The following is a 24,580-nucleotide window of genomic DNA, read 5'->3' as shown; positions in this document are numbered from 1 at the left end:
TTTTTTTTTTTTTTCCTTTCCAGATGAATTTGAGAATTGCTCTTTCCATGTCTTTCAAGAACTGTGTTTTGGTTTTGATGGGGATTGTGTTGAACCTGTAGATTGCCTTTGGTAGGATGGCCATTTTTACTATATTAATTCTGCCAATCCATGAGCATGGGAGATCTCTCCATTTCCTGATTTTATTTTATTTTAAAATTTTTATTTATTTTAGTATCTTATGTGAGTGTTTTGCCGGCATGTGCGTTTGTGCACCAAATACATGCCTGTACCTGAGGAGGTAAGAAAAGGGGTTTGGCTTCCCTAGGAGTAGAGTTTGTAAAGGTTTTGACTTACTATGTGGACTCTTTGAGTTGAACTTCTCCAAGAACAATCAATTGCTCTTAACCTCTGAGCCAGTTTTACATTTTAAGCAGGTCCTCATGCTATCCAGGCTGCCCTTCAACTTGCTATAGAGCTCAGTGGCCCTGGCCTTGAACTCCTGACCCTCCTGACTCTCCCTGCCAAGTACTAGGAACTATTTGGGTTTCTTCCCACATTTTAATCTTTTTGTCTGATTTTCAAAAAGTTGAGCTGTCAGAGTTGCTGGGGTGACTGTGCTAGGCTTTGCCTGCTCTAGTTCTTCATCCTGTTATTTCTCATTTACTTTCATTTATGGTCACTTCAACAAGTATGAATTTATAGTTTTTATAAAACTTTGGTTTAGGGAAAATTTTTCTGTAATTTTTCAATTTGTTTATGTCTCTCAATTATGTAATATTTAATCTTAGGTATTTGTGAATGTATATGTTTTAAATTTTAGTTGAAAGCTTAGTGGATCTATATTTTCCTGTAACATTTTTTACTTGGTTATTAGGAAACTTGTATGCATGTTTGTGTGCACACACACACACATGCTCACACATGCTCCAGCACTCACACGTGTCACTTATCCTGTGATAGCTCAGTCCTATAATGCTGCTAGTTGAGTTGACTGTCTTAAGTATACAGTTAAGTTATTCCTTACTAAATAATTTTGTTTGAGATGTACATTTTTGCGGGGTGTTATGTTGACAGGCAATGAGTTCATTGTGTTAGTGATTTAAATGAATTAGACATTTTTAAAATGTGTACTTTCACTTTATGATATGATAAATAATGACAGGTACAGCGAGCCTAAGCAAGGTATTTGAATCCTCAGAAACTTTTCAGAATGTGACAGATCATTTAATCAAACTTTTGGAGAACCCTGGTATAGATATGTGTCTGATTTGGGTTTCTGTTGTTATGGTGAAACACCATGACCAAGTTGGGGAGGAAAGGGATTGTTAGGCTTATGCTTCTGAATTCGCTGTCCATCATGGAAGGAAGTCAGGATAGGAACCCAAACAGGGTAGGAACCTGGAGGCAGGAGCTGATGCAGAGGCCATGGAGGGTGCTGCTTACTGGACTGCTTTCCATGGCTTGCTCAGGCTGCTTTCTTGTAGAACCCAGGACCACCAGCCCAGGAATGGCTCCACACATACTGGGCTGGGCTCTCCCTCATCAATCACTAATTAAGGAAATATACTACAACTAGATATTCTTTTTATTTTTATTATTATTTTTTTTTATTTTTATTTTTTATTTTTTGGTTTCTCTATGTAACCATGGCTGTCCTCAAACTGGCTCTGTAGACCAGACTGGCCAGAACTCACAAAGATCCACCTGCCTCTGCCTTCCAAGTGCTGGGATTAAAGGTTGTACTACCATTTGCCAGGCATTTTCTCAACTGAGGCTCCTTCCTTTCAGATGACTCTTGCTTGTGTCAAGTTGACATAAAACTAGCCTGGACAGTGTAACAACTTACCTTTTTTGCAAGTTCATGCATTCATCTTCTGTCCAGCAAATGCAGCCATCTCTGTTTTTACTCACTTATTATGTGTCCATGGATGCTCATGAGCTGAGCTGCAGCTGCAAGTCCTGACCTACCCTTGGAGCTGGTTTTATCCTGTTTGCACAGGTGCTCTAGATGAGCCAGTATTCCTTTGAAATTAATTCTCTCGTTTTCTCTTCCCCCTAATGCTAATATGCTTCCCATATACCCCCTACCTTGCTCCTCTCAGATTCTTAGCCTCTGGCCTCTTCTTCTCTAATTGTTGCTCCCCGTGTATATAATGACTTGTGTGCATATTAGGGTGGACCACTTGGTATACATAGCCACTTGGGAGGTTCTTCCCTGGCGAAGAGAGTTTCCTTCTGCTTACAGCATTTCCTAGTAATCTGTAGCTCTTTGTCTAGGGTTGAGGCCCTATTGAGAATTCTCCTTCCATTGCTCTTAGCATGTCTGTTGGTGGTGGTCTTGTCCATGTCTTTTGATGATGGCCTGTAGGAAGGCATGGGATCCTCTAGCCACGGGCTGGAAGTTAGGAACTTCCCCAAGAAAGTTGCTGCCTGTTATAGGCCAGTCTTGTCTTATGATGGTCCAGTGAATTCTTGGAGCAGTGCTGTGCCTGAGGCAGGTGCTTGGAAGCCTCTAGGACAAAGGTTTATTCACTGAGTTTTGTAAGGGTAGTTATTCCAACACCAAGCTCAAAGGAAAATATATTTGCAAATCTCAGCTACACCTGTCAGCAGCACTAATGCTTTTAACTCCAGAATTACCTGGATTCAGTTGCTAAGTTGTAGCTCATGAATAGTTTTCTTCACTGGCATTCTGCCTGTTTGAATCACTCTCCCTACCTTTTCTTCCACCCCACTCATGTAATTTCCTAGTTCTCAGTCAAATCTTTGAGCTAAGAAAATAGCAGTTTTGGAAGGCACAGTGGAAAGCCTTAAAACTCACAGTGTAGCCATTTTAGGACCTTGAAATTGACCTGTAACCTAATTGGGCCCTGCAGATTTATTCTGTCTGTGCTGATCTGTCCTTGCTTTCCCTGTTTTTCCTAGTCCAAAAAAGCCTTTAACACTCTTCAGTTTAATTGCAACATAGTGGGGGAAACCTAGAGTAAAGGAAGTCTTATTGTCTTGTTTCATTTTTCTTTTTCTCAGTCCCTCAGAGAAAAACAACAGAGGATCTCTCTGTATCTCTCTCTGTCACTCCCTTTCTCTGCATGTGTATGTGTGTGTGTGTGTTGGGACATTAGCTATGAGAAAAAGGCATTTTGATGCCCCTAGCTACCCATATAACTGTTAGCATTCCCTACTGAGAGAAGTCCATATGCGCACCATCTTTGTTGTAATTGAATTGAAGAGATGAGTTTCAGGGTTTCAATGACATTGGTAGTATTTAGAAACTTCCAAATTCCTGCTGGTGTGGAAGTCCTGCTAGTCTGTGCCTTTCTTACCTTTTTACCTTTTGTTTAGTGCATGTGTATGTTTTGCATATGTGTATGTATGTGCACTGCATGTATGCAGTGCCCACAACAAGCCAGAAGAGGACATGGGACCCCAGGAAACTGGAATTACAAAGGATTGTAAACTGTGGATGTTGGGAACTGAACATGGGTCCTTTAGAAGAGCATCCAGTGCTCCTAGCTGCTGAACCATCTTTCCAGCCCCTTACTCCTAAAAGTCACCGCTGTGCTTCATCTTCAGCAGCTGTGCTGTATAACACATTATTCCTTGCTTGAATCACTGGTTTATTATCGAGTGTCTTTTGTTTGCTTGGTTCATGTCTTCCTTCATCCTTCAATCACAGTGAGTGTTTCTGGGGACAGATATGCTCATCCTGCTCCATTACATGAAATGCTTTTGAGTTTACCTTAACATGGAATCTTAGTGTGTCCCTATGTATGGGGACAGTGGTCCTGTGAACTAAGTTCCTGTCTCTTCCTTTGCCTCCCTCTCCACTCAGCCTTACTTAGCATTGTTAGAGCTCCCAGAACCTTCCTAGCACCCTCTGGCTCTGCACCATAGAATTTTCTCTCTCTAGAGTATACTTTCTCCATTGGTTACCTAGGTGGTTCTCAGAACCAGTTCCTCAAAACTCAGCATGTATGACAGGTGGTCCCCTGTCCTCAGATAGAACCTAGCGATGTTATCGCCCCTGCCCCCCCCACCATGCTACTAATGTGTCTTGTCATTTCACTGCCTTTTCCTTTTATTTTATGGGTTTGCTCATAGACAGAGACTTGTCAGTCTTCTGCATGTTAGTGAGATCTTACTATACAGGAGATACCCCCACCAATGACAAAGTGTTGAACCCTTTTACCTATAGCTAAGCTATGCAGGGCCAAAGACAAAGCCACCGTGGAAGTGGTTACTCAGAGAGGTAGTGCCTACTCCTGTGCAAGCTTTTGTTCTCTCCCAGACATCCTGCTTACAGACCTAGATGTCTATAGGAACCAGGTAGGAAATAAGAAAGAAAGAGTGGGCTGCTCATTCTCTCTTCGTGTTTCTGGGATATATGACTATCTTTTTTATAATATTTTTCATTTATTCTTTGAAATTTCATACATGTATATGGTATATCTTGATTATTTCCAAGCCAGACCTTCCCTTCCGCTTTCTCAGACCCTGAAACTCAGGACTTTCTTGTGCTAAATTTCCCCATGTGTGATGAATGTCGGCACAAGTGGTTCTCCATCATCTTCCTCCATTAGCACATAGGAAAGGTGAACATGCCATATGATGGCTGATGAGTTGTGTAGACTCCAGGACCCAGTGTTGCTTTTGTACACTGCCGTGAGGTGCTGTATGTGTGTGAACGTGGCCGTCTGTGAGGTGCTGTATGTGTGTGAACGTGGCCGTCTGTGAGGTGCTGTATGTGTGTGAACGTGGCCGTCTGTGAGGTGCTGTATGTGTGTGAACGTGGCCGTCTGTGAGGTGCTGTATGTGTGTGAACGTGGCCGTCTGTGAGGTGCTGTATGTGTGTGAACGTGGCCGTCTGTGAGGTGCTGTATGTGTGTGAACGTGGCCGTCTGTGAGGTGCTGTATGTGTGTGAACGTGGCCGTCCGTGAGGTGCTGTATGTGTGTGAACGTGGCCGTCTGTGAGGTGCTGTATGTGTGTGAACGTGGCCGTTCCTACGTTTTGGTTTTAGTCTTTGGGTTCATGTCCTGATTTGACACTGGAAAGATTGTAACTTTTCCAGTTTTGTTTGTCTTAATTACTAGTCTTAGACAAGGATATGAGGGGGTTATTTTAACTCAGAATTCCCAGAGGTTCATGGCCAGGAAGATGTGGGAGCAGGCACAGCAGGTGGCCTGTCATGTGTCCAGTCAGGAAGCTCAGCGAGAGATGGATGCTAGATCCCAACTCACTCTCTCCTTTGTATTTAGAGGAATGCTTAGTAGCATCCAGGCTGTGTTACCAGCGAGCACAACACCTCAGCAAGTAGTTGGTCAACTTCCCTAGGATTTGCCTAGCTAGAATGAATTCTCAGCTAATGTTAAGCTAAGTCTAGGATTAACCTGTGTGGCTCCTGAACTTTCAGGAGGTAACATAGTGCCTCTGGTATCAAACTTGATTAAACTTGTTAACTTTAATGCCATTTGATTCTGTTGGGTCAGAAGAATTTATTGATTACTCTAGAGAATGTTTTTTTTTTTCTCCCAGCTGTCTAAAGGATAGAATATTTATTAAAGTTTCCTTGATGACCTGAGAAGGAGAGATATGCTTCCTTTTCCTAGGCAGAAACAGGTCCCGGGCATAGTTAGCATGTGGTAAAAATCGAATTGAGCAATACTGACTTCTTGGGGATTCAGTCTTTTATCTACTGCTGTGTGGTTAGTTTTGTCCGACCTGCAGAGGATTAGGAAGGGAAAACTTGTTAGCAAAGTACTGAAGCTTTTGATTTAATTTTGTGCTGCCCATGGTTATCTGGTTTCCCTCAGCAACCTCCAGTTTTCTGCCACTTTATAATCATGATGTGGTAAGATACTTCGTACATGGATGCCTTCATGAGGAAGTAACTTAAAAGAGACAGAAAGGTCACTAAAAAAGTACAGAGGAGCCAGATGTGGTGCTGCACATCTAGTCCTAACACTTTGGAGGCAATGCATGCAAATCTCTTGAGTTCAAGGCCAGCATAGTCTACATGTTTAGTTCCAGGCCAACTAGGGCTACACAATGAGAACCTGTCTCAAAACAACAAAAGTGCAGAGAAAGGAGTATGAGATTGTGTCCAACAAGTTTTCTATAGCTTATACTGACCAGTGAGGGAGACTCTGGAATTACCATAGCAGTTTGGGGGTGCAAAGGAATGGATCGAGTCCTGCAACCATAAGGGGGCATCTGATTTGTGTTGTAACAACCACAACCTCTCCTTAGTGGTCTAGTTAGAGCTCAGCACTCAGTGTAGCTGTAACGGCTGGTGAGTATTAAGTGTGTGCTTACTAAGTAGTAGCATGCCTGTATGTATGTGCATACCTGGCACCAGTGGGGGCCAGAGAAGAGTGAATGAGGTTGTGAGCACCTGTGTGAATGCTGGGAACCATACTCAGCTCGTCTGGAAGAGCAGCCTGCGTTTATAGTCTCTGAGCTGCCTCTTTAGCCTCCAAAGTTTTGCAAGTTTTAATTATTTGTTCCCAGAATAAGTTTTCCCTAACCTTGTAGAATTTTTAAATGCATGAAAAAAGTTGAAAGAAATGTCAATCCACATTAGATTCTATAATTATTACCATTTTGCTATATTTATCTTATTATATATTTTATTGTGTATCTATTCTTTCATTTGAGTAAATTTGTCTTGGTTTTTGTTGTATTTCAGAGAGTTGTAGGCAGAAGTACTACATTAACTCTTCACCATATAAATATATCATGAGCCAGATAGTTATAAGGAAAAATGAAAACGAGATTCTTCAGTTCTATGTTTTAGAAGTAGTATGTGTGCGTAATCACTTTGGGCTGTTGGTTTTTGACATAGGGTCTTATGTTGCTCAGGTTTGCCTCAAACTTGCTAGATAGCCAGGGCTGGCCTTGAACTTCTGATCTTCCTGCCTCTCCTAAGTGCTAGGTTTGTTGGTGTATACCACGAGGCCACAAGGCTACTTTCAATTCCTAGACCACAGCAAGTCAGCACTGCAAAGTGAAATCTTATATGTTTTTATTTGAATGGAGCCTGAGGTCACTGCAGTAAATACTGGCTCATCATCTAATAAGAGGAAGCTTAACTAGCAAAGTGTTTAAGCCCTTTGCTAAGGATATTGGAGCTTCTTTTTAACTGAACACTTTCCCTTTTCTCTTCTTTCTGGGTGTGACTGACTTGCCTACAGCATGCTGCTTGGTTGCTGGTAAAACAGGAAATGGGGTAAGTAATTTAAGTAGGGAGTTTTTACTGTCATTTAAATGTGAGCTACCTCTTTCTTAGATTACCTTTCGCCTCTGAGTAGACTGGGTAGCTATAGGGACATTGATTGGCACAGGAGATGCTTTCTTTATGTACCATGGCCAGTTTGCATCCTTATACAGCAAGGACCAACTGCCTTACACTGCCAAGACTGACTCATTCAATGTGACTGTAAATACATATTTACAAGCATTAGGCATTTTTTGAATGTAGTTTGGGAGGCAAACTTTAAGATAATAAAACTTTAAGATAATAAATTTTAGATTTGTACTTGAAGCTGTTATAAATAAAACTAGATGATAAACCATGAAAAGTAAAATTCTGCTTAAGTCAGAGCAACTGTGAGTTTATAGATAACACCTATTGGCAATCCCTTAAAAGACAAATGGCTTTGGAATTTAGATCTTGGGATTTAAGGAATGTAATATGGTGTTAAATACAATATATTATGTATACCTTTCTCAGGGTGGTACTGTGTAGTTAAATGAACCATTTCTGTAGTGAAGAAAACCACACATGTCAAGTGATATAAAAGAATCTTACATGTTCAAATCAGGATTTGGTTGCCAGCTGCATTTAAAAAAAAACTTGTTAATTCTTCAGAGTTTTGTTTTGTTTTTTTAACTAAACATTCTATAGCTTAAAGAGTGGCTGTGTGATTATTGGAGGTTCCTGTGTACTTCAGTGAGAAAAACCCAAAAGAAAACAGCTTTCTATATTAGAAGCTTATCTGTGGTTCTGAGGTTTATAGAAAAAGAATAATTAACCTGGTTTTTTGTTGTTGTTTATTTTGTATTTTATGTCTGAATCTTCCCTTCTAAAAGGATCAATAACCACACATTTATCAAAGATTGCGGGCTTAATGAGGTTTTAAGTTTCTAAGTTTCAAAGCCTTAAAATTTAGCTATAACAATTTTTTTAAGTGTATAGAGAACAATGTTTTAACAGGATTAGTTTTGCTGTAGATCTTTAGATTCTCGGGTTTATAAACAATTTTAAAATAGTTTATTTTTCTGTTTCTACTTTTCATCCTTTAAAAACATATGTTCTTGGGGCTGGAGAAGCGGCTCCATAGCTGAGCACACTTGCTACTCTTCCAGAGGATCCTAGTTGGTTTTCTTGTTGTTGTTTTTTGCTTTTGTTTTTTTGAGACAGGATTTCTGTGAGTAGCCCTGGCTGTCCTGGAACTCACTCTATAGACCAGGCTGGCCTTGAACTCAGAGATCTGCCTGCCTCTGCCTCCCAAGTGCTGGGATTAAAGGCATGGGCTACCACTGCCGGGCAAGGATTCTAGTTTGATTCCTAGTTCTCACACAGTCTCTCCCAGATCAGTTCATTGTAGCTACTACTTAACTGTCTCTGGCCTGCAGTTAGTAGTTTCTGCTGGCCTTGCCGATTGCAAGGGGTATTGTTTTAGGTAATAACTCTGTTAGTGAAGATTAGACAGTAAGATGGATGACTCAGGGTAAACTGTGCTAGCACTCACCTCGAGTCCCCCAGCACTTGGGAGGCAGAGCCAGACAGAACTCTGAGTTCAAAATCAGCCTGGTCTACCTGAGTTCCAGGACAGCTAGGGCTACACAGAGAAATCCTGTCTCCAAACAACAACAAAAACAAACAACAGAGATTACTCAGGATTGGAGTCTTGCCCTGTCGTCACAAGAAGTCCTGTGACTGGCGCTTATGATGTTTGGTATTTTCATTACTTGAATGATATAGGCTTGTTAATTCAGTAATAATAACTTGAGGTAGTAGATTGGTTTTACTAATGCTATACTCTGTATTTACTTCCTCAGTTCCTTTTTATTAACAATTGTAGGTTGCATACTAAAGCTAGCTCTCATAATGGGCATTTATCCAAACTTATGTATTGGTTCATGGGTAGGCTTTAGGGGATCTTTAGTGAGGTCTTTATTTAACTCGTATTGCACTGGTGAACATTTCAGAATGTTGATCCTTGAGTATGGAATGTTTCTTCTAGGCAGTGGGGGTTGGGGAGACTGCAGTTTTTACTTTGAGTCCCATAAATGAGCCCCATTGTCAGCAAGGGAGGAGATGCAAATGTTTGTAGCATGGATATAATATTGTATTCGTTTTTTAATTCCAAGCAGTAAACGTTAACCTTATTTGTCCTTTCCAGAATGTATAAATCTTGGAATTCCAACTCAGGAAAATAAATTAGTGTTTTGTTTTTTTTTTTTATTGAATCTTCAAAAATAGGCTCATATGCCACTAAAAATGCCTGTTCTTTGCTGTCTCTAAAATACAGGCCTATGAGATGAGGAATTTCTGTTGGGTTTATTTAATTTTCTATCTACCTTATAAAACAGTGCCTGATGGGGCTAGAGAGATGGCTCAGTGGTTAAGAGCACTGACTGCTCTTCCGAAGGACCTGAGTTCAAATCCCAGCAACCACATGGTGGCTCACAACCATTCGTAATGAGATCTGATGCCCTCTTCTGGTGTGTCTGAAGACAGCTACATTGTACTTATGTATAATAAATAAATAAACAATAAAAAAAAAAGTGCCTGACACATAGTAGGCACTCATTACTTTAAAACAATTGCATTTATTTTTCTCTTTATCGTGAACAATGAAGTTTTTCATGCCAGCGAATTGATTCTTATGTTATTCAGAAAGCAGAGTCTGTCCCTGGGAAGAAATGATGTAATTCAGCTGAAAGAAGCCTACAAGTGGATAGCTTACCCCCTGTTTTCAGAGAAGCTGGGAGTTCCCACTGACGGAAAGGTATTGGACACCAGTGGCACTAGGGACCTCTGGGGACTGCTTCACCTCAATAATGCTGGATACCTGGTTAGCCAAAAGCTCATATAACTCTGTGATGGTCTCTGAAGGTTTTAAATGTTCATTTAGAACTTTTTAAATTGAAGTTAAGTCCTCTTATTTGTTTTGTTTTTTTTTTTTTCCTCTTTGTGATCCAGGACACTTAGAAAGATAATACTGGGGACACATGGACCTTAAAAATCTAGAACTGAATCTTTACCTGACATGTATTTATAGCTTAGCTGGAAGGACAGATTTACTGATATAAAGCAATCTATTAAAAACTGAGAAGGAGCCAGTAAGATGGCTCAGGGTAAAGGTGCTTGCCATGAAGTCTCATGACCTGAGTTCAGTCCTTGACACCCACTTGGTGACAGGAGAGAACCATTTACCACAGACTGTCCTCTGACCTACAGACAGACATACACATACACACTCACACAATGCACATACAAAATACACTCATGCACACATACACACACTCACAAGCATGTGCACACATGTACACGCACAGGATTTTAAAAAAATCTAAGCAAGTATTGAATTAACTCCAGACTATTTAATGGTTTATCTTTGTTTGACTTGCTTTCAAATACATCGACATTAGGTTTTTCAACTACAGTGAAATGGGCTCATCCCATAATACCTGAGTTACCTCAAATCTCTGTTTCTAGGCCTTTGAATCTGGGCTGCCTGGCCATTGTTCCTATCTAGAGATAGTCTGGCCTCAGTCCTGGGAGAGCTCACCAGGTTTACCCTATGTAAAAACAGGGCAGGTGCCCAGCTCATGAGACTTTAGGCTTCCCTAGTCCAGGGTCATGCTCGTTTTGCATGAAGGGGATTCCCCAAGTATTAGATATATTCCTATTCAAGTAAAGTCACAACACCATCTTCTAAAACTAACCAGCATTTTGAAAACCATTCTAAATGAAATGCTCTATATCATTGTGAAAATAACCCCTTTAATTTTTTTTTTTTTTTTGCTTTTCTGAGACAGGATCTTATAACTCAGGTTATAAGACCCGTTTGCCTCCCCCCTCAAGTGCTACGACCAGCAGGATCAGCTCTTTAAACTGAAAGAATAGAGTAAAACTACCTCACAGATGGTCTGAGAGGGGAACAAAGTAACGAAAGTACTTTGGAAATTAGAGAAGTCATTAATAAACTGTTCTTACCTCAAATTTCAATTTTGAAGAAGATAATTTTAAAATTTACATACTGAGTCAAAGAACAGAAAGTGAGAGACAAAAGATCTCATAATGTGTGAGTAGGTTCCAGCTGGTTTTCTTTAATAGAAAATACTTGGTTCATTTTATTTTTATAATGTAGATTAGGATACAGAACAAAACATAAGCCATTTGTTATTGTGATTCTAGAGAGACTAGGCTTGGTAAAGATCTAGTGAGTTCAGTGTCATGAGAACTCAATAAAAAGACAGTTGGCTTTGTAACTTTTGCTTCAGTATCAAATTGTGAATAGTCTCTGCAGAGGTAAGATATATATAGCATGAAATTATTCACATACAGAAATTCTTGCTGCAGCAATTTTTTAAATAACATGAATATTTTTCTATAGGTTAATGTCTCACAGTCCCTATAACTAAAAGTTATCTATGAAGTAAGATTAATAGGACAGCTTTCCAAAATGTCAAGAAGTGGCTAGTGAGAAACATACCAAACAGCTTATGGTTTCACCCTGGTGAGATGGGATTGGAAAACCATCTTGTATTTGATTATTTTAAAATGGGGAAGTATCACTTTTGAAAAAACAAAAATTAAAAACACTTTTTTAAAGTCAAATTTGAATATTTTAAGAATAAGCTTGAAGGCTGGGGAGATGGCTCAGTTGGTGTTTGGCACACAAACATTTGGACCAGAGTGAGGATTGCCAGTACTACATAAAAGCCGAGCAGAGGTTGATCCCCAGAGTGTGCTTGCCAGCCTGGGCTTACTGGTGAGGGACAGTTCCAGTGCAAGGTCCCCATCTCAGAAGATAAGGTTAGCCTCTAGCCTCCACATACACATGTACATGTGCACGCACACAGACACAGACACAGACACACACACACACACACACACACACACACACACACACACACACACACACACAGAGGCTTCATCCAGATTTCTTAAAGATTTGAACAAAGCCGGGCAGTGGTGGCACCTGCCTTTAATCCCAGCACTTGGGAGGCAGAGACAGGCAGATTTCTGAGTTTGAGGCCAGCCTGGTCTACAGAGTAAGTTCCAGGACTGCCAGGGCTACACAGAGAAACTCTGTCTCAAAAAAACAAAAAATAAAAAAAGTAAAAAAGATTTGTACAAAATGTTTTTGACCTGCTAGTAATTGTTCAGGGACCTGGAAGGTCTCTTCTATTTTTAATTATTTCCTTTCAGCTTCTGAATTTTTATCCATCTTCATTCTAATGTATACATTTGTCTGACACTGACACAAGTTGATCTGAATTAAAAACTTATCTGTGAGGAGGGGTATTTGGGGAGTTTTGGACGGAGGGAAGGAAAGACAGAAATGTTGGAATTATATTACAATCTCAAAAGACAACAAACAAACTGACAACCTTATTTTTAACAGTTTTGGTAGTCTCGTTGGTTACTAGGTTTAGAAAAAGTGCCTCCCTTCTAAAGCAAACAGGGAGGTTTGAGAGATCTGGTATTCTAGGTTCCTTGTAGCTTTTCTGAGCCAACCTTTGGGAGTTGGGTGTTGGGAGTTGTGACTTCTATTTCCATTCATAAGTTGCTAGCTGTTAGTTTCCTTTTGCTCATTTAAAAACTATCTGTCATTTGTAGAGCTTGTTCGAAGTGAGTGTGGTCTTTGCTCATCCAGAAACAGTTGAAGATTGCCATTTCCTGTAAGTTGCCCGGTAAAAAAGGGTCAATTATGTAAAATTGTTAGTGTTTTTCTTTTTCATGAAGATAGTATTGTTTTTATTTCTTGTGAATATTTTAAAACTTGTCATATCTTAGATTTAAAATGTGCCCCTTTGTAGAGATTCCTCAGAGAAACCAATACAACTCACAAATATATACATTATATTTATATAATGTACAAAAATATATAAATATAGGTATATGAGATGTATGTATTTAGCTGGGTGGTGGTGGCGCATGCCTTTAATCCCAGTACTTGGGAGGCAGAGGCAGGTGGATTTCTGAGTTCGAGGCCAACCTGGTCTACAGAGTGAGATCCAGGACAGCCAGGGCTACACAGAGAAACCCTGTCTTGAGAGAGAGAGAGAGAGAGAAAGAGAGAGAGAGAGAGAGAGAGAGAGAGAGAGAGAGAGAGAGAGAGAGAGAGAGAGAGACTAAGATGTTCTTTTTTTCTTCCTCTTCCTCCTCCTCCTTTTTTTCTTTTTTTTTGAGATAGTTGTCTCACTAGGTTGCTCTGGCTGTCCTGGAACTCACTATGTAGACTAGGCTGGCCTCGAACTCATAAAGATACATTTGCCTCTGCCTCACAAGTGCTGGTATTAAAAACATATGTCACTACCACCTGACTAAATTTTTATCTTAACTTGAATTTTATTTCAGAGGTGAAGTTTGCCCAGATTGTTTCAAACCGGCAAAAAACAAACAGGTAAGTATTTTTAATTGTTATATTACCAATAAAGTGAATATGCATTGGAAATGTGGAAAGAACTGGTCTTTAAATATTTCCATTTGGTCAATGTGTTTTTACCCTGTGTATTTATTTATTTTCTTGTGGATTTTTTGAGACAGCCCCATGTAGGGTCCCCTGGAACTCACTGTGTAACCTGTTTGGCCTGGAACTTGTAGCTCAGAGCCTCTTTGCAGAGCTCCCATCATGCCACACATTACCCAGCCTCAGCTCTTCTCTGAAGCACACAGCAGAACTCCATAACCCCCTGAATCTTGCATCTTCTGCTAAAAAGCAGTGCCCTGTGGATGTGCTGCCAGCTCAGGATGTAGTCTGGCTCTTTTGGTCCACAGTTGTTGCATCATCTTCTGTGTGCTGACCCGGGAGAAACACTTCCGTTGGGTTTTTACCTTCAAGGAGCCAAGACCCCTTTTGATTTAGGCTTACTTCCCTCACATGAATTTGACTCTTCATATGATGGAGCCTTCAGTGTGTGCAGTTTGTCCTCAAGACACCTTTCCTATTGTCCCAGCGCTGGGCAGGAGGTTCTCTTCATCTCCTTAATAGTTATCCCACGAGTGGCTCCTAGTCTTCCTCATAGAAGCTTTGTTCCACCTGACACCACATGAACCAGGCCTGTACTTCTTGAATCCTCCTCAGCATTCTTATCTTTCCAGCTTCCACAAGAATGACTCATTAGGTTCTTCTTATATCATCAAGAGCTACTCTCACTCAAGGTTCCCAACTTTTCACATTCCTCCCACAAGTCAGTTCCAAAGGCTTAAGAACCTCATGACCAGGTTCATCACACAGCAGTGGGCTGGGCTCAGTATTGATCCTACCTTTGCTACTTTTTCCATTGCTGTGTAAAATACCCTGACAGAATGTTTGGAGAGAAAGATTTTGGCTCACAGTGATGTACTAATAGGAGACAATGAGCTGAACACAAGTATCCATTAAGTCTTTCTTCCTGATCCCTTGATCTACCCTGGCTGCTTTTGTTAAGGACATAGACTGAAGAAGAGGCCTGGAGAGGCATGCCAGGTACAGACTAACATTTAGAGCACTTAAGTTTGACTTGGGGTGGTGGTGGTGCATGCCTTTAATCCTAGTACTTGGGAGGCAGAGGCAGGCGGATTTCTGAATTCAAGGCCAGCCTGGTCTACAGAGTGAGTTCCAGGACAGCCAAGACTACACAGAGAAACCCTGTCTCAAAAAAAAAAAAAAAAAGTTTGACTTGCTTTCTTGGGACTCTTAATTATTTCTTGATTTTAAATATGTTGTATTTCAGCTCTTGTTTAGTTCACATCTTTTTCATTTCACCCTGTATAGTCAGTATTCACCAGAATGGCAGTTTTGAAAGCTTTGAATAAGATAAAAGAAGAAGACTTCCTCCTGTAAGTATAGAAATAAGGAGCACAGCACACGTTTAAAAACAATGGGAATATCAGTGGTACTAGCCTGGCTGTCCCTTAGGCTGTGTGCATCTCAGTTCTTCTAACAGCCTGTCCCTCGTATAGCATGTGCAGCATTTAGTAAATGTTCATCAAATTACACATGAGTCATCTGACTTCCTTGTTTTACAGAAGAGGAGCCAGAGTGTGGCTCTATGTACAGGATTTACCTAGTAGAGTTGAGCCTGGGTCCAATCCCTGGGACCAAAACCTAAACTTTTGATTTTGAGAGGAGGACATTGATTTCCAAAACAGGAGCCACGTTGCCTAAGTTTTCACCTGAGTAATTTACTGTCCCGTGGACTAGTGCTATTCCTGTCCCATCCCCAATCTGATACTGTATAGCGTGGCCGTCTCTAAAAGAGCAGAGTAGGCTTGGTAGTGAACTCACTGGGACAGAAAGCACTGGCTGAAAAGTCAGGAGCCTGGCTTCAGCTCCGTTCTGTATCCCACACATGGAATCTTAGCCGTCTCAGCTGCTTCTTTTGACATCAATGCCCTTTTCAAAAATACAAATTTTTAACATGTAGAAATGCAATAAACTATATTTTAATTTTCAATGCTTTAAAAAATGAATTACTATAGCTTTCCTTCTAGAAGATTCTTGAATAAATATCAAGCAAAAATTATGATGGGGCTTCTTATTGCTTATGAACCAAAAAATGAGTCTCACAATGGAAATATTCTCATTAAATTTTAAAAAGTAAAGGGCACTCTATCTACAGGCTAGAGAGATGGGCTTGGTTCAGTTCCAGCATCCACACAACAGCTCACAACTGTAACACAATCTAGGGAATCTGACTTTCTGGCCTCCGAGAACACTAGGCAAGCACATGAGGCACGGACATGCATGCAGGCAAGACACTCATACACAGAGAATTAAGATTAAAAAGAATACTTTATATAGGTACCAATTCCTGGGTTTCTAAATGATTTTATTGTTAGGATACCTTGGGAAATCATAGAAAAGTTCCAAGCCCCTTGTTTGGGGCTAAATCAGAATTTAATTATTTACAGGTAGCCTCCAGATGGTGCTTTGGAAATTCCTAAATGATGGACAGAGGATAAATTGTTACTTCCTCTAGCTATGAGAACAGCACCCCAGCTTGTCCCTTTTTTTGAGACTCTGTGGTGTGATGGCCAGAGTCACAGTTGAAATGAGAAGGAAGAAGGAGGGAAAGTGGAGGAGGACTCCCCACAGGTAGGGCAGGCCCCCCCCATACACATATACACAAGTGGGAGCACTTACCCACCACAGATAGCTTTACCCAAGCAATGAAGGTTTATTCAAGCCAGCAGTAAGTGACCAAATAGAACACAATGGTTAAAGAGCCTGGAGGGGCTTCTGCATTGTATATATGGATTTTCCCCAGAAATCTGCAGGCTGTTAGACATTACCACTGGGGAAGATAAGATCCCCTGACTGTGGAGGGTAACATAAAAGCCCCAATTTTCTTGGTGCCACTACTGTGTGTTGGTACTCTATAAGGGCTGGAGTGTTGTCTCAATAGTTAAGAGCACTTGTTGTTAAGGATGTGAGTTTGATTCTCAGCGCCCACATGGGAGTTCACTGCTTCCACAGGCACCGGACACACATGAGGTACACAGATGTATATATAGGCAACTTATGCCTGTAATCTAGTCCTCAGGAGACTAGGTCAAATGGATTATGACCAGACTCTGTAACGTAGTGAGTTCCAGACCAACCTGGTGAGGCCCTATCTGAATATAAACTGACGTGGGGACTAGGAGATGGCTCAGAGATTAAGTATACTGGCTGTTCTTTCAGAGGACCTGGGTTCAATTTCCAGGATCCAACGACCATTTCTGGCCTCCACAGGCATTCCACACATGTGGTACACAGACACACATGTGGGCCAAATATTCACATACATAAAATAAAAATAAATAAATCTTTAAAACAAGACAGGAACATTTGAAAACTAGCAAAGACCTGAAGAACCCTTTTTGCTTCAGAACTCTAAGGTAGGCAGGGGTACAGTCCAGGCTGAAGCAGCTTGGTTTTGTTGACTTGTGTCTCAAATATTAGTGTCCATAAAATTTATTTTGTTTTTCAGGCAATTTCCTTGTCCTCCAAACTCACCCAAGTCTGTATGCACTGTCCTTGAAGTTGAATGCACTCACGGTGCTGTTTTTGTCGCTGGTGAGTATTTCATTTGGAGTAGACACACCCTGTGAGGCTCCCTTCCTGAATATGTCCACTGACTGCTCTTCCATTCTGGTCTTACTGATGTAGAGAGGCCTGAAACTGATCAAGAGAAAACTAGGAAGGCAGAGGACACTTAGTAACATGGAAAACAAACTTAACAAAACTAATTTCACTATCCTCCCTGTATCCAAACACTTGGCTTTACACAAGAGGACAATGCTTCTTTTACAGAGAAGAAGAAAATGTATTGACTCTCCTAATTGGTATATAGCAAACAGGTTTTTGCTTTGTTTCAAAAGTTATAGTTGCTTTATAATGAAATTGCTTTTTACTTTTGATTGCCTCTGGTGGCTGCTTTCTTTCTTCCTTTCTTTCTCTCTTTCTTTCTTTCTTTCTTTCTTTCTTTCTTTCTTTCTTTCTTTCTTTTTTGTAGCTTTATTCATAAGTCAGTGAGTCACAATTTGTTAGGAGGTTGGGGAGTTTTTGCTTTTTTAACTTAGAAGTTCTTAAAATTTTCACAAAATTAATTCTCTGTAATACATCATCAACAGTGACCATGATATTTAAATGATTGCCTAGAAAGACGAGTCTTTTTATGATCATTGTGTTTCACAGTATCATGTAACTCTTTCAGTCACTGAGTCACGTTAGTAAATTATTTCAGTCATTTGATATGCTGTCTCTCTGTTTCTAAGGTACCTATTCTATTGTTACTTTAAATCTTATTTAATTATCTCCATATTTATGGGATGGCTTCCCAAGTTAGACTGTTTCTTAGTTAAGGGCTGGGCCTCCTTTTATATCCTAGCACCCAAAATAGCAAACTTACTAAATAGTTGTTACTTCCCATTTTATCCTCATACATTCACATCCTGTCATACTCACAGCCTTCCATCCAACTACCTGATATTTCTCTGGCAGGCAGATATAATAAATACTCCAGGAATCTACCACAAACTCCTTGGATAATTGATGGAGAAAGGAAAATGGAATCTTCGGTGGAAGAATTAATTTCAGATCATCTGCTGGCAGTATTCAAAGCAGAGAGTAAGTGTTAAGATGCTCATGTTTTAAGTATATTGTTACTCACAAAGATGCCTTGAAGGCTCCAGGAAAAATGTCTATTTGGTTAGTCATGCTCAGCCTGGGCTCCTTGGCTCCAGGCTTCCCCAGAACATCTACTGTTAATGTTCAAAGGGCTTTCCAGCCCATGCTAGATTTTAGTCCAGAGAGCCAAGGATAGCTGTCCTTTCTCAGCGTGTGCTCTCTCCTGGGAAACTCAAAACAACCAAGACTGCTTTAGACAAATGCACTAATCCCTAACCTTGGCAAACTTTGAAGAAGTTTCACCTCTCATGTCCAGTGCTTGTTCAGGAGTCCTTAGTGCCTTAGCCTACAGAAGCAACTTGGGAGGAAGTTCAGGACTGGAGCAACCATTTTACAGAGGTTTTATGGAGTGCATTGTGTTTTAATTTCCTAGGTATTAATGAGCCAGATTAGTGGGATGAGTCAGATCTGGGAAAGCTTGTGTTCTCCTTGTCTCAACAGGCCTGTAAGTCAAAGCAGCTTCAAGTCTGGTGATTTTACGTAGTAGGAATAGATAAGAAGGAAAGGTCTAAGACTTCAATTGTAAAACAAAAACTTTAGGCAGTAGGCGACATCAGTCTTTGGAGTGGGGCCTCTCATGGATCACCTAGGCACTGCCCTTCTCTCTGAGAAACACCTAGGAACATTCTGTATAGTCAGGCGGAGGTCTAGCGGAGCAGTGGCTGTCCTGTTTAGCCCTCTGACTTGTTAGGAACAAACACTTTAGACACATCTCTCTCATGATTTATTGTCTGTCATATGAGTAACTTCCCTTATATTATTTATTATTATTATTCTTATGTATTGGTACTTACACCTGAGTGTTAACTGGTACTGGATCCCCTGGAGCTGCAGTTATAGGGCTGTGAGTTGTATCACATGGGTGCTGAGAACTGGACTCAGGTCCTCTGCAAGAGCAGTGCACATTCCTAACTGCTGAGCCATCTCTCCCGTACCCCACACCTTTTAAAGGTTTATATACAAGGTTTTCTTCTGTGTGTGTGTGCACGTATGGATGTGCACGTAGAGGCCAGTGGTCAGTGTTGCCTGTTGCCTTGGTAGGGTTCCTATTGGTGTGATGAAAACACCATGACCAAAAAGCAAATTAGGGAGGAAAGGGTTTATTTGGATTATAGGCCACCATCAGAGGAAGGCAGGACACGAATCAAGTAGGGCTGGAACCTGGAGGCAAGAGCTGATGCAGAGGCCATAGAAGGTGCTGCTTACTGGCTTGCTTCACATGGCTTACTCAGCCTGCTTTCTTATAGAACCTAGGACCACCAGCCCAGGGATGGCTCCCCTTGGGAGCCTTACATCTGGATCTCACAGAGCCATTTTCTCAACTGAGGCTCCTTCCTTGGTGACTCTAGCTGTGTCAAGTTGACACACAGTCAGCCAGTACATCTAGATGTCTTCGTCGGTTGCTTTCCACCTCACTTTATGAGACAAGGTGGAACTGAGCCTGGAGCTCACCGAGGTGGCTAGCCAGGGATCTGCTCATGTTCACTGTACCCACCAAGTACTAGGGTTACAGACGCATGCTGTCACCCTTCACTGTTTTAAAGACTTTAAAAATTATGTATATACATATATCTGGGGGTGGAGTGGGGGGCGGAATGTGCTCATGAGTGCTGTGCCCATAGGTTTAGGAGCATTGGGTCTTCTGGAGCTGGAGTTCTTGGTGTTTGTGAGCTGCCTTATGTGGGTGCTAAGAACCAAACTCAGGTCCTGCTCAAGAGCAGCAACTGCTCTTACTGCAAAGCCATCTCTCCAGCTAGGGCCTCTGGTGCTAACATGGCTGCTGGGTCTTCGAGCTAGGGTCTTCATGCTTCTACAGGAAGCACTTAACGTGGCTCAGCTGTTTCCCTACCTGCCTTGCATTATTTTCTGAATGGAAAAAGGGACCCAGAAAACTAATATTTTCCAAATTTTTAGGAAAAAGGCTTTGTGGCATTACTATGAACTTTTACTTAATATTTACAAACTGCTATTTTTTTTATAAGATATGGTTTATGAGGACTTAAAAAATAAGCTCAGCTTGAGCTAATGGCATCACTCAGTGTACACTAGGGTCTGGCTTTGGTTCATGGCATTGCATCAAAAAGAAAAAAGTAAAGAAGTCTTGCTCACATTTTCTGGGGCTGCCTCACTTCCTTTCTATAAGGATTTTGGAATCTTCAGTTTGGACTACTTAGGTCCCAAAGAAACCCCTAGCTTCTTCAGGGTTCCAGGTTGCTGGAGGCTCTGAAACTCCCCTTTCAGCTTTTCTTTCTTTCTTTTTTTTTTTTTAATATTTATTTATTTATTTTTATGTGTATGAGTACACTGTAGCTGTACAGATGGCTGTGAGCCAACATGTGTGTGGCTGCTGGAAATTGAATTTAGGACCTCTGCCGCCCCACTCACTTTGGTGTAATTCACTGTAGCTATCTTCAGACACACCAGAAGAGGGCGTCAGATCTCATTACCAGTAGTTGTGAACCACCATGTGGTTGCTGGGATCTGAACTCAGAATTTTTGGAAGAACAGTCAGGGCTCTTAACCCACTGAGCCATCTTGCCAACCCCCTCCCCCCACACATACCCACTTCAGCTTTTCATAAAGGGAATTTTTTGGTGGGGGGGTCATTTTCCACTTGAAGAGGGAAATACTGTCCCCTAACTGAAAATCAATCCAGCCGTGAGGTTGAGGATGTAGTTCAATTGTGCCTGGGATTGATTCTCAGTTGGGCACGGTAGTGCAGGCCTAGAATCCTGGCACTTGGAAGGTAGAGGCAGGAGACCTAGAAGTTTAAGGTCATCCTTGGTAAATAGTGAGTTTGAGGCCAGTCTGAGGTCTCTGAGACTCTGTCTCAAAGAACAGATAAACAAAAAATAGGCCAGGCATGGTGGCACACACCTTTCACCCCAACACTCAGGAGGCAGAGTCAGTCTGATCCCTGTAGGTTCCAGGGCAGCCAGAACGATACAGTGGGACCCAGTCTCAACAACAACAAAAAACTCAAAATAAAAGACAAAAACATGCTGGGTGTTGGTGGCTCATACCTTTGATCTCATTGCTCTAGGAGGCAGAGACAGGTGGATGTCTGTGAGTTCAAGGCCAGCCTGGTCTACATAGTGAGTTCCAGGACAACCAGGGATACACAAATCCTGTCTCAAAAATCAATCAATCAAACAAACAAACAAAAAACCCCAAACATATAAACAAAAAACAAACATACAAACAAAACTAAATTCTTCTTCTTTTTTTTTTAAAGATGTAGTTATTATTATATCTAAGTATATGGTAGCTGTCTTCAGATGTGCCAGAAGAGGGCTCTGATCTCATTATGGATGGTTTTGAGCCACCATGTGGTTGCTGGGATTTGAACTCAGGACCTTTAGAAGAGCAGTCAGTGCGCTTAACTGCTGAGCCGTCTCTCCAGGCCACAAAACTTAATTCTATGTTCAATGTGTTCACTGAAAAATTGATATGAGTACAGTCATCTGGACCTGGATGCTGACTGGCTCCTGTGTGTGTGGTAGTTGTGGGTGGTTATAAGCTTGTTCAGAATCCCTGATTGATAACCATCATTTGCCAGCCATGCTTCTTAGCTGGGTGACTTGTAACTTCCAGTCAGTGGTTCATATCTGAGGGCTCTGGGAAGATGAGCTTTAACAGTTACTTCCTTGAGTTTGAGAGCATATAAAACAAACCAGTGTTGGATGGAGCAGCCTTGCTTCATACACAGCCATCTGTCTTCTAAGGAGGGCATATAAACTTGTCTCTCAGTTGCTTTGAACTAGCCCAGTCCTGTTATGTACCTGCTAATTCTGTAGGTAATAAGTATTAAGTATTGACACATTCTCAGAGTCAATGAATCTAGGAAGTTTTTCCCTGTTACTACATTTACTACCTTATTTGCTGAATAAAATGGTTGTTAGGCCAGTTCCCTGTGGTCTAAGCCCTGTATCTTGGCTTACTGGGGCCTTCAAGCCTTCAGCCATCTGCCCTAGGTCTGAAAGCCACCACATAGCTGGGCTACCACTTAATGGTCCCTGATAATCAATCCTTGCTCTTCATTTTGCTTTTGACATGACCTTTCCTTTGAGGAGATGCCTTAAGAACATGTAGAATTAGAGGGGAAAAGGCAAGGCACAATTCAAGTTTAGAAAAGTAAATTTTAATCGTGTATTCTCTAGTACCAAAGACTTTCCCCCAGCTGTTCCTCATTACACACTTAAGAAAGTCTTGAAGTTTTCCCCATAAATGACTTCCAGGTTCTATCTAGGATTCGATCTGTTTTCTTAGATTTCAAGTTTGAAACATTTTCTAAAGGGAGCTAGTGGCATGGCCCACTGGCTACAGGCATGTGCTGCCAAGGTTGATGGTCTGAGTCTGGTCCCCAGCTCCCACATGGTTCAAGGAGAGAGCTAACTCTGCAGATGGTCCTGACTGCCACATGAACACTGGCATATGCCTGTACCCACAACACACCACATAGACGTACACATGTAATACAACAGTAAATAGAATAAAGAGTAGAATATGGAACTGTGCTTGCAGGAATGTGTGTGCAGGGATGGTCTTACATTTGTTTCCTGCCCTGTATCTACATGTCACATCATACTTTCCCATCAGTGGCAACTCTCTGTGGATGCAGACAAGTCCACCTGGTTTACCTTTGTCCCTGTGATATTAGGCACTGTGTGTTGCCACAGCAGACGTCCTGAGGGAGTGCAGCAGTGCCTTTGTGAGGCAGGCCTCTGATGGTCTCCCACGTTTGTTCATCAATGTAGAGACTGCTCAGGGCTCCAATGCCTCCCAGCCCCTCTCAGTCCTCCATCCAATCCTCTGCTTCTGCCTTGCTGGCTCCAGTATGACCAAGTAGTTGATTGGTTTTAGTGTTAGAATGGTGGATCCACCAGCCTTACTACCCGATTTGCATTTGTTAATCTGATGTGACTTTTGGCATGGCCTGCCTGCTTCACCTTCCTTAGAAGGAAAATGAATGCCTGTGGCCACCTGGTTAAAGTGTCTGGAGTCATGGCTGCTGTGGTGGTAAAGTCTTCCATTTGATCTGTGTCTATGAGCTGTAAAACGGTTTTCCCTGTTTGACATTTTTAGTATTTGATCTGTGATGGTAAGTTCATCTTGGATTGTGCATTGGTTTTAACATGGCTCCATGGTGGGTTAGGCTATATAATTAATTTGCTATTTAAAGGTCAGACCTTTCTCTTAGTTTCTTTCCATAGGGTTTAATTTTAGCATGACTGCTCTTGTTGTTGGGCTTGCTTACTTGAAAGAAAAAAGACAAAGTTTTTGTGGAGAGCAGTGGCCAGGGAGGTGGGCCTTCCTCCCAGCCTTGGATTTCCATGAGATGCAGTACAGATGCTAGCTAAACTCTGGCTTCGACATCAGAAATACATAGCTCTGCCATTGGTTTGTTTGACCCTGGGAATATTGCCTAAATATATGGAGGTTAATGTTCATTTATTTAATGCTTCATAAAGTTATACTAAGAATTAGGCGATGTGTATATAATTTTACCCTAGCACGTGGCATATTACCATTACTGTTTTAGTCAAGATTGAGATTAGAGACGAGGTGGTCATTAGCCCTTGAGGTCACCTCCCATGTATTGCTAGGATGATTTCTTTTTTCTTTTTTTTTTTAAACTTTTATTGCATTATGATGAGAAAAGTTACATGATTTCAATTTATCTGAATTTGTTAACATTTAAAAATATTTTTTAATTAAACAGAATTGAATTACATTCTTGTTTCCCTTTTGTACCACCGCTCCTCCCAGAGACCCCCCCTTCAATACCTACAATATCTTTTTTGTCATATTCCTTAAAATTTATAAAATATTATAACAATAAAAATAAGTATTATGGAAGTTGTTTGATATAAAACAACAATCAAATTTTTTTTAAAGATTTATTTATTTATTATATGTAAATACACTGTAGCTGTCCTCAGACACCCCAGAAGAGGGCATCATATCTCATTACAGATGGTTGTAAGCCACCATATGGTTGTTGGGATTTGAACTCGGGACCCTTGGAAGAGCAGTCAGTGCTCTTAACCACTGAGCCATCTCTCCAGCCCCAACAACAATCAATTTAACAGTCTTATGTAGATGCTCGTCTACAGCAATAGTGAAAATACATTTTTTAATATAAATTTTAAATAACTCCAAACATATTAGCTGTATACTTAAAAATAATACATCACTACTAGT

The 24,580-nt window shown here is 41.0% G+C and overlaps 1 protein-coding gene across 6 annotated transcripts in view; it reads left to right on the top strand.

Moving 5' to 3' along the window:
- Pus10 (pseudouridine synthase 10) overlaps positions 1-24,580 on the top strand; it is a 73,660-nt gene that overhangs the window by 31,740 nt on the left and 17,340 nt on the right. For all 6 annotated transcript variants that reach the window (XM_031342841.1, XM_031342843.1, XM_031342842.1 and 3 more), the window contains 7 exons: positions 7,175-7,209; positions 9,886-9,997; positions 12,838-12,899; positions 13,579-13,624; positions 14,978-15,042; positions 17,178-17,263; positions 18,191-18,316. In XM_031342841.1, coding sequence (XP_031198701.1) covers positions 7,175-7,209; positions 9,886-9,997; positions 12,838-12,899; positions 13,579-13,624; positions 14,978-15,042; positions 17,178-17,263; positions 18,191-18,316 — 532 coding nt within the window. The remainder of the gene's footprint in view (positions 1-7,174; positions 7,210-9,885; positions 9,998-12,837; positions 12,900-13,578; positions 13,625-14,977; positions 15,043-17,177; positions 17,264-18,190; positions 18,317-24,580) is intronic.

The sequence above is a fragment of the Mastomys coucha genome, unplaced genomic scaffold (assembly GCF_008632895.1).
Source record: "Mastomys coucha isolate ucsf_1 unplaced genomic scaffold, UCSF_Mcou_1 pScaffold22, whole genome shotgun sequence".
In the NCBI taxonomy this organism is placed as follows: domain Eukaryota; kingdom Metazoa; phylum Chordata; class Mammalia; order Rodentia; family Muridae; genus Mastomys; species Mastomys coucha.
Note: the sequence above shows the minus strand (reverse complement) of the source record. Positions and strands in the feature narration are given on the sequence as shown.